The sequence below is a fragment of the Phallusia mammillata genome, chromosome 1, assembly GCF_965637545.1.
Source record: "Phallusia mammillata chromosome 1, kaPhaMamm4.hap1.1, whole genome shotgun sequence".
In the NCBI taxonomy this organism is placed as follows: domain Eukaryota; kingdom Metazoa; phylum Chordata; class Ascidiacea; order Phlebobranchia; family Ascidiidae; genus Phallusia; species Phallusia mammillata.
In genome coordinates, this window is record NC_137252.1 from 29,305,223 (window position 1) to 29,315,067 (window position 9,845).

Below are 9,845 nucleotides of genomic sequence, written 5' to 3' on the forward strand. Positions count from 1 at the left end.
GGTCACATCTGGACCTATATATGTCTTTTCCAGACGGTTTTAAGTGGATACAGGAGTGCTTATAATATAGGCCACGAAGGCTTTAGGAACGGTTTTTGAACGTTTGTCATAAAGTGGACCACAGAAAAGCTATTTGGCCAAGTGGTAAAAATGGGAACTACTTAAGTGCTTACGTAAGCATCTATTAACAAAAAAGCGTTGCGGAAATTTGAAACACAATTTCCCAGTAAATTGGCGACAGAACAGCAGTACTGTTTGGCGTAATTCTGGCACTCGTGAGGCCTGGTGCTTGTAAAAACGCTAAACCAATATTTAACAGTATTTCGTGTTTGTGTTTAAAGAATCGCGACTTTTGAGTTGTTGATAACAACAGGTAGTGCAACTCTGCTTTGCAAACGCTGAAATGGTGTAATAATGAAGGATGTTGTCGGTGTGTGTAAAAGTTTACCAGAGGAAATCCTAATTTCATTTGCGTTTTTCATAAAGTTGTTTGTTACATGCTATTTGCAAAGTAAAGGGAAATGTATTAAAACGGAGAGGCGTCAGTTCAGGATGCAGATTTGAAATATGTTGTTCTGTTTTGACAAAATCTGTTTCTATACAATGGGCAAGCAACTGGGGGATGGCGAAGGGACCATATAAGTCACCAAGTCAGCCACCCATGTACAGAAATAAATATCAGTAGGCAAGAAAAAAAAAATAGTCACACAACTGGATTCATTGGATAGTTGAAACTAGTCAGTATACGCAGGTTGCAAAGACGCAATTGATGTACGCTATTGGTCCTGTAAATGTGAGCACACATGACAGGTGGTTGCTAGGGAACTGGCGGGAGGGTAGTAAGCCAATGTTCACGACTTCACGTCTTCACGACATTGGAAAGTAACGTAAAGGTGCGGAAATAATGCGGATAAAAAAGCATGGGGAATGGAATTCTATAATTTTGGGCCTTGGTAAATTCATGCTGCCTAGGATTTTGTTGACGACATTCATTTGATAAAAAAAGTTGTTAGTTGCAGATTGACGGGTTACTTGAATATGAATTAAACTGATGTAAATATTGGTAGAGGTGTAGAAGGGAGGCAAAAGCTTATTGTGGACTTTGAACATAAATTTTACTAGTTAAAAATTGTACATGTCAGGAATTTTAAGAGTTTTACTTTCCGAATATACATGATTTACATTTTCTCTGTATGATAAGTTGGCTAAGTTGGGGACAGCCTTATTGTGAAAAAAATTAGATGGGGTATAGCAGTGCCCAAGATCAGAATGTGGTAAGTCAAATGACTTGCAACAAGAGCTGAGTAAACAGGCTTCAACAAAGATGATGGCAAATATTTAATGAAGCAAATATTGAAGTGTAAACAGCATACCTGAACCGGAGGCTAGTTTGCCACAATGTATGGCATGCAACATGTTGTTTCCAAGAGAGTTTGTCTTCTATTATATCATTCCGAGATATTTAGTGTGGGACCCTTGTTTTAGTTTCTGTTGGCCACAATTTATGCTGAAACATTTTTGTGAGGTTGATTTTTAAGGGAATGATTTCCAGATGATTGCTCTTTGAATGTAGTTATGTGTAGAAGGGGTGTTGTTAAAAAAGTTGATATTTAAGTCTTCACAAATGTAATATGTTTGTTTGTATGAGTTTATTTTATCAATGACTATAGTCAGTGAATGTTGAAATTGTAAAACATTGTGGGATAGATGAGAATATATCACACCTTCTATCCATAAATATTCTGTGCTAGGATGGTGTGAGTAAAGATCAGACTGTGGGTTAAATTGTATTGAGTCATTAATATAAAGACCAACACCACCAGCATGAGTGGGAGAATCAGCTGCAAGAAAATTGTAGCCAGGTGTGTTAAACAGGTTGTGCTTATTTACTGTGAGTTTTGTTTCAGAAATGGCTATACTGTCTGGTTTGTAATTATTTTTATTAATTAGCTCAATTACCTTTTCCAGGTTCTTGTGTAAGCTTCTTCTGTTTGGATGCATTAAGGATAACTGGTTTAATCCTAATAACAGATGTTTGAATTCTGCTGGACTGTATTATTGGTTGTGGGATGTGAAGGAAACTATATAATCATGAGGATGACTCACCATTGGACACTGGGGAATATTTTGTTCTTATAACAGGCGCAGTGCAATACACACCATTAATATGTGTAGGAGCCACATGTCCAAGCATGTGAAGACAAACTTGTTTCTGAAGGAGGTAAACTGTCAAATTTGCTAATGGGTATTATGGGTACACCAACTTGCTTTGCAATTGCTATAAATATTTCATCTGTATTTTCAGACTCTGCAAGAGAAATGCCTTTGAACTCAAGACAGTCTCTTTGACCATATTGTTGTGAATTAATTGCTTGTTTGTTGCTGTCCACAACTTTTTGCATTTCTTTTAAGCTCTTCTTTTTTGTGTTCTCTTTTGTTTTAGATTTCTTTACTTCTTCTGTTAAGTTGAGTTTTTTTTGCAATACATCATATTTTTTTCACAGAAAGTGTTAGCTTTCTTTAATTATTTTTAACTCAGATAGCACTGAATTGAGTTTATCATTGAACTCTTCAGTGTTTGCAGAGACTTGTTGCAGTAAGGTATCTACTTGAGTTGAAATTGATGCTGTTACTTTTTTTGGTGTGTTAAAGGTGACATACTTTTTTAACAGCAAAATCACAAATTTTTAATTTAATCTTTTTGCCTTAGGTACCTTATTCAAATAGAATCACCAGTTTTTTGTTGTTGTTGTTGTTGTTTAGGAGTTAGCGCTGATCGCCTGTTTAGTTTAAAACTATTTAGGGACAGTATGCGTGTTTTGCACGCAGCCAGCATATGTACTGCTTTATTTGAAGCACTTCTAGCTGGAAGTTGGAACGGTTGGCCTTCGCTCCAGTACGTTTTAGAAAAGGAAGGGATTTTCTCTCTTTCTTGCAATAATCAGGAGTCGAGCAAGTTTAACAAAACGGAAAATGCGTCGCTGGTTTTGGCAACGACAACATGTCCAGCAGCCGAAGCAAGATTTAACTCTGTGTTTCAGCTGTCCGTGGCCTGGCTGAACATTTCTACAATTCTTTTTGCTTACGTTTTGGACCGGCATGGGACCTGGGTTGCTCGCACCCTGTGTTGTGCCTTGCTTACAACCGGCTATGTCCTGTTGTGGACAATGGATATCGAACGCAGTTGGATTCTATTTCCCGCGATGGCTTTAATTTCTTCCAGCGGATTACTCTTACTTGTTACCAATACTCAACTTGGGAACCTAGTTCCGCAACATAGGTCTTTTTACGTTACTTTGATCAACGGGGTGTTTGACAGCGGCGCAGTCGTTTGGCTGGTGCTGCAAATCGCCTATGGTAATGGCATGAACCCAAGGGTATTTTACGCTCTGATGACTGGAGTAGGTTGTGTTTTCGCTGCCCGAACATTTTTGTTGATGCCAAGAAAAGTTATACCTCAATCACTTTTACATAAAGAACTTTCCTATGGCATAAATGAGTGTGACTGGAAGAAAAGGACGAAAGAGGAGAACCTGTCGGAACTGGCCATTCAATCTAAAGGGGTTGCTTTGGAAAATGATTCTCAGAATGACTTTGACACGTTAGCAAACGAACGTCCGTCAGTGCCAACTTTTAAGTCTTGTTTGCGTTCGAGGATCTTTATAGGTCACACTATATTTTACTGTGCATGCTTTGTACGATATGCGTTTGTAATGGGAAGCATGGTCACTTGGCTTAAGACGTTTCAAGACGAAGTAGGAGTCGGTTTCTTCACCGAAATTCTGGGTTACATACTGACATGTGGTGCCCTAGTTGCTCCCATTAATGGTCTGATTGCCGATTTAGTAATGAAGTATTATCGTTCACGTTTAGACAATTCTAACGTTGTAATTTTACGTGGACTGTTGGCACAAGTGACCCTTACCTCACTTTTGCAAGTTTCACTGTCAGTTACGCTGCTTGTTAAGGTCCCATTAATCTCGTTTGTGCTGCTGCTTTTTTTCAAATCATTTCTCTTCGGTACGGCGTTTAATTTTGTCGCACAAGCTTTTCCTATCGAGCATTTTGGCAAATTGATGGGCGTGACCCAAGCTCTTGTGGGCGTGTCCAGTTTATTACAGTACCCACTGTATAAGGTCGCAGCCGCTGTGAAGAATGGTTTTATGTTAGTGAACACTGTATTGTTGCTTTCTTCAATCGCTTGCCTTTCGTTTCCTGTTTGTTTGTATTTCAAATCATTTAGGGTAAATCTTTGGTCAACACCTAGAAATAGATCACCAGTTTTAGACGCAATATGATGCGTTTCCGTGTTTTCTTACAATCCTTATCGGTGTTTCTGCAGCTAAGGTGCAACGTTGACTTAAGTTTTCTTATCAGCAACATGCGTTTCAAAAATCTTAAAACGTGGTGCAAATAAAAGTGTAATTTCAAGTTTGAGATTGCACAATAGACATAGTTCAGCATTAGAACCCGCGAAATGAGCTTGTAGCAGGTTGTTGTTGTTTTCTTTGTGTGTGTTGGTTTCTTTACTTGATTTTATTTTACTTCCACACTGTTTAGTTTTGAAGAGCGACTGTTGATGCCCACATGGGTGAAATATATCGTTATAAGACTATTCGTTGACTGACTCTGATTCTGCTACTTCGTCAATTATTCTCATATAATTTTAACACATACACAAAAAGTATTTTAGGTGCAATGAAGGGGTAGAACAGGGAAAAAAGAAGAAATTTTTTATGGCTTCCAAATGGGGATTTTAGGCTCATGCAGCTTATTGTTGTATCAAACTGATTGGTTTTATTGAGCTCAATACAACGTATATGATTGTTGTTTCATGAAAAACTATGGTGATTCCAAGATTGTTTAATTTGTTTGCAAAAACAAATCTAAGTAATCTGTTGATGTTCGGGAACCCTTGAAAGAACTAAAACACTTAAGTACCTCGCAAGGTACTTCAGCAATATGTTAGGAAATTAAGTTAAGGCTACTCTTTGCACACAGTACTTGATAAATTCGAAGCGTAAGCTTTTGAATAAAGGTAAAACGGGTGAAAAAGACAAAGAACTGAAACAAAAAGGAAATACACATTAACTACAGTGAAGCCGTTTGGCACATCGACAGCAATTTTGAACAGGGCGTATTGAAGAAGACTGCCACACCCGACCAAGGCTTGGGTTACGCCCATTAACTTGCCAAAATGTTCCATGGGAAATGCCTGCGCTAGAAAATTATAAGCTGTCCCAAACAGAAAAGCACGGAAGAAGAGAACGAGTGCAAAGGAAACGTACAACTCCTTGGCAAGAACCGCCACCGACAACGCAATTTGCAACAAACTAGTACACATAACTTGAGCTAGAAGCCCACGTAAAGTCGTGAGTTTAGGGTTGTTTATCCGTGTTTTGTAATATTTCATCACCAAATCCGAAAGGAGTCCGTTAATCGGAGCCACGAAAACGCCGCAAATCATCATGTAACCCAGGACTTCAGTGTAAAAGCTAACTTCAGCCTCGGCTTGAAATTCAAGCATCCACGTAATTGTACTTCCCAACACAAACACATATCTGATGTAACATGTGGTGTAGAAGAGTACGTGAAAAATGTATAGTCTTGAACGTAAACACGACTGAAATGTTGGTATAATTGCATTTACATCCTTTGACAATTCAGTTTCTTCCATTTGTTCGGAGTTTAACCCTTCCAATTCCATTTTCAGATCAGCATTGACATTTCTTTTGCAAAATTCATTGATGCCGTATGAATACTTCTCATCATTTAGCGAAAAAGGAACTACGTTCTTTGGCATCAGGAAGAATGTTCTTATTGTGCATAACACTGAGAACCCAGTCATCAGCGCATAAAACACCGTGGGGTCCAAGCCCTTGTCGTAAGCAATCTTGAAAACAAGAAACACAATCGTACCGCTATCAAAAAGGCCGTTAAACGCGGTGATCCAGAAAGAGCGATTTTCTGGAACTAGATTACCGAGTTGAATGTTGGTAACTGATAACAGAAAACCACCTGAAGATATCGCAATGGTAGCAGGAAAGAGCATCCAACTTAAAGCGGGGGTTATAAAGCACAGACCTGGATAGCCGACGATTAGAAGTGTACAGCTTATGGTTCGGGCTGCCCAAGTTCCCCATCTGTCCAGCACATAACCTGTTATAATCGTAAAAATATTAAGACACACGATTGTCACTTGGAAAACTAAGTTAAAAGTTTCCTCCGCTGCCGGGCAAGACACGATATCCGAATAGTTTTTTGCTGGTTCTAGTTCTGTAGAATTGCTTGGCTGCTCGTCACAGAGATTTCTAAAATACCCTTCTTTGGTCAGGACGTACTGCAAAGATGGCCAGCCATAGAAATTGCCTGCCACTAGCAAAGACTCGATCATGGCTGAGCCAATACTCAAAGCGTACAAACGTCGCATATTTCTCTATCCTACAGTAGTTCCAGATCAAGCACCTGGAAATAATTCGGTTTAAACTGTTTTGTGTTCAGCACACTGAATGCTCAGAGCAAATAATTTTATTGCCGAGCTCAAACTTTGTGGTTTTACTTAGAAATAGCTTAATTACAAATACAATTTGGTTTGGTCGTAAAACCGAAAACGTGAAACGTTAACACGTTTGCGAAAAACTGTCTATGGTGTGTGTAATGGAGCCGTGAACTTGTGAAAATTCGGACAAACATTAAACTGTTGAAATGCATTGCACTACGGATGGTGACGTGCTGTATTGCGGAAAAGGTTCATGGTAAAGGCATGACAGTGTGATGGTATAGCCGGTGAAACCAACATATGTTATTAAAGGAAGTTTACCCTAGTATTTAAAATCCAACGTGCAACACTGTTGAAGTTGTTTGAATTTGTTTCTCTTCTCTCTTTAAAGGTTGTCAATCTGTTTATCTGTACATGAATAACAGTTCATAACATATTAGTGGTAAAGGTTATTTGTCGTGAAACTTGCACTTTTTAACTTGGTTCAATCTCAACACCCAAGGTTAATCTGGTTCGTAAGTCTGGCTTCTGTAACACTTGGGGTGGTTGAAGGACTCTTGACCTGTTCAAAGTAAACATTAGTTATAATGCTGGTCTGACAATCGTTTCAATATCTGCATTTGTTCACTTTTACAGCACTTGCTAAACTGATGCCAAGATCTCTTTTACAAGGCATCTTTACTACAGTGTATATAATTGCACTTGATCATCAACCGAGATGCATCACAAGTAATCTTGGCAAACACTGCTGGCTTATGTATTGAGCTAGGTAACTTAACTAGCAGAGATCTGTCAAAAAACGACCCAGCTGCCGTGCTTAGTGCCTATTATTATCAGCCGCTTTATCGCGCTGATGTTAATAACTGGCCGAACTCCCAACTGTGATTTTATTTTCTCTACCAGCCAAAAGAAATTTTACTCAAACCAGAGCTTTATAGCAGGAGAGTCCAACCTTTGTTGCCTCACGGGCTGCGCTCTCGTCTCGAGTTTTTTATAATGTAGTTTCTACACAAGTGGGCCTGCTGTCCGCTATCCGATTACTGTTCAAATCAGCTGTCAAAAAACTACTACATAAAAATGTTGCAACACAAACTCTTTCGGCCACTTGTGTACCCAGTTTGGTCATTATTTGGTGCCATCAAAACCAGTGATTCACAAAATGTGTGAGGCGAAGTATTTCCTATTCGAAAGTACAAACATTTCCTGGTGTTTTAGAACTTTATGACGAAATACTGGTGTGTATGACAACGTTTTAAAGCTCAGATTTTATTATTGGTAATAAAACCATCATTACTTACCAAACTAAAGTTGAAAATTAACATTATTTGAACGACTATTGTTCTGTCCACCTGAAGACTGTGTCGCGGAAAAAAAATTTAGTTCTTTTATCCGCCGTATGCATGCTTAATCAGTTTGAGAACCACTGAACTAAACATAGAAATGCAAGCGAACGCAACACCATGGCGAAAGATTTCCTTCCTGAATTCAGCTGGCATGAAACCTAATGCAATTTGACATCAAATGTGTCAAGCCGGCATGAAACCCTATACTCCCCAAGGCATTATGATGTCCAGTTGCACTTTTGTTGGTGTACAACTAAACACAATTGGCTTGAGCATTTGATTTTAGGCACTAAAATACCATCGCGTTTAAGAAAATATACTTTCCCTTCCAAAAAGTACAATTAAAAGGCTTATTTGAGATTGTACGTGTAGTTTTGCTACATCTGTAGCTGTTTAAACAGTCTCGATACAAATTTCATCTATAAGGCTATAGGTTGTTTAAGTTTGAACCGCAAAAATTTGTTCTAGATTTCGCACGAATAACAGGAAACTGCAAACAAATGCTTTTCTCATATTTGACTTGTTCAAATCTGACATTAAAATAATTTAATTAAAATAAAAAGTAAGCCCGTTTGTTGTTAAAGTTTCAACATGCTTGACGATCGATTATTACGCTTGAGTAATCTGAAAAGTCATATTGTTTTTTTTTATGGCGGAAAATGTGCGGTAATGGTACCTTGGCAAGCTAACTGTGTGAAATGGTTACCTAATCATTAATTAGATCTGTGTATTTTTTAGCATCTTTACATGCATTTCTACCCGCCCACAAAGTCAAACCGTCAAGTATTTTTTTTCACTTTTATTTACCGTATTTTCGCAAAATAAAAAGCCTAAAATAAAAGTTGAATACTTAAAAACCAAGGATGACAGTAGGCCTACAATATGGTACGATGACAGGGTCCGGTACGCAGCAAAATTCATCAAAAGTACTGTACGTAGGTACGGTACGCAAAGAAGGCTGAGATACGGACCGATTGTAGGCTCCTTTACCAGAGCCCCAACAAGAGAAAAGAGAAAGGCATTTACTGCTGTTGCAGATTTCAAATTGTGTAAGAACTAGAATTTTACGATTAGCGGACGATATTCGTCCGAACCAAAGAACAAGATTCTACGTGACACCAACGGAAGACATGTGTTTTCCCTGACACCAAACAAAAACCTGCAAATAAAATTTGAAATTCAATCACATCATCAACATAGTATGTGTTACATCTTATTTGCCAGTAATTGCCGATTTCTATAGATTCCCGCATTTCCTCAGTACAACTTGTGTTGTAATCTATTGCGTTGTGTGACGTAACAATGGACTGCCAGTTTTATGTGATAACGCAACGTGGTTTAGTTCTTTTCGTTGCTGACTTCCGTGGAGTACGGTGCTGCGTCGGTTGTTGTAGAAAAGCTGTTTATTGACGATTATTGGTGAGTCACTTTTGTATATATATGTGTTTAATGACTCAATATTGTGAATTACCATAATGACTGCTAACCGCTGTGAACTTGACCTAAAATGTCATTCCCCTTTTTTAATAGTCGTACTGTACGTGTAGTTGGGTTTATTTAAGTTGTATTTGTTTACGCAGCGTTCTTGTACGATATTCACGTGAAGCGTGACTTTCTACACTGTTGCTCTACATAGCTTGGTAAGCATTGTGTATGACGTCATAATGGCATATTGTGGTCTCATGTTTTATTGTGTATTTAGGTGTGTGACAGTGATTTCTGGGATTGCCCATGTTATTTGTTGTCTTCCGGTTCCCATAACAGTTGGTGAGCTTAAAGTTACATTCCTACATTTAAAGCGCAGTGCTAATGCCATGTTTTTTGTAGAAACCGTTTCCTATCCGTTTCCTATTCGTTTCCGATCGTTTCTACCGCCTCCCACCGTCCTCTTCATTCTTCATTGAAAGTGTTTGAATATAAGATCTACAAAACACCCTATCTGTGTGGACTGCTTGTTGGAGACCTTTAGGAATCGCGTTTCAATCCCCCCTCGTGTGACGTTC

General features: G+C 38.5%; 2 protein-coding genes and 1 long non-coding RNA gene across 3 annotated transcripts; 2 read left to right on the forward strand and 1 right to left on the reverse strand.

Moving 5' to 3' along the window:
- The first annotated feature begins 1,947 nt into the window (after positions 1-1,947).
- LOC145239218 (equilibrative nucleobase transporter 1-like) lies at positions 1,948-4,615 on the forward strand. Its single transcript, XM_080102505.1, has 2 exons — positions 1,948-2,221; positions 2,306-4,615. The coding sequence occupies exon 2, from the start codon at positions 2,811-2,813 to the stop codon at positions 4,296-4,298; it is 1,488 nt and encodes a 495-aa protein (XP_079958631.1). The 5' UTR covers positions 1,948-2,221; positions 2,306-2,810; the 3' UTR covers positions 4,299-4,615.
- Positions 4,616-4,661: 46 nt separating this feature from the next.
- Positions 4,662-6,485, reverse strand: LOC145239226 (equilibrative nucleobase transporter 1-like). The gene has a single exon (XM_080102518.1). It carries the CDS (start codon positions 6,428-6,430, stop codon positions 4,985-4,987), a length of 1,446 nt encoding a protein of 481 aa, XP_079958644.1. The 5' UTR covers positions 6,431-6,485; the 3' UTR covers positions 4,662-4,984.
- A 1,983-nt stretch (positions 6,486-8,468) lies between these two features.
- LOC145229201 (uncharacterized) lies at positions 8,469-9,778 on the forward strand. Its single transcript, XR_013860386.1, has 2 exons — positions 8,469-9,261; positions 9,423-9,778. It is a non-coding gene; the product is annotated as an uncharacterized LOC145229201 (long non-coding RNA).
- Positions 9,779-9,845: the final 67 nt, after the last annotated feature.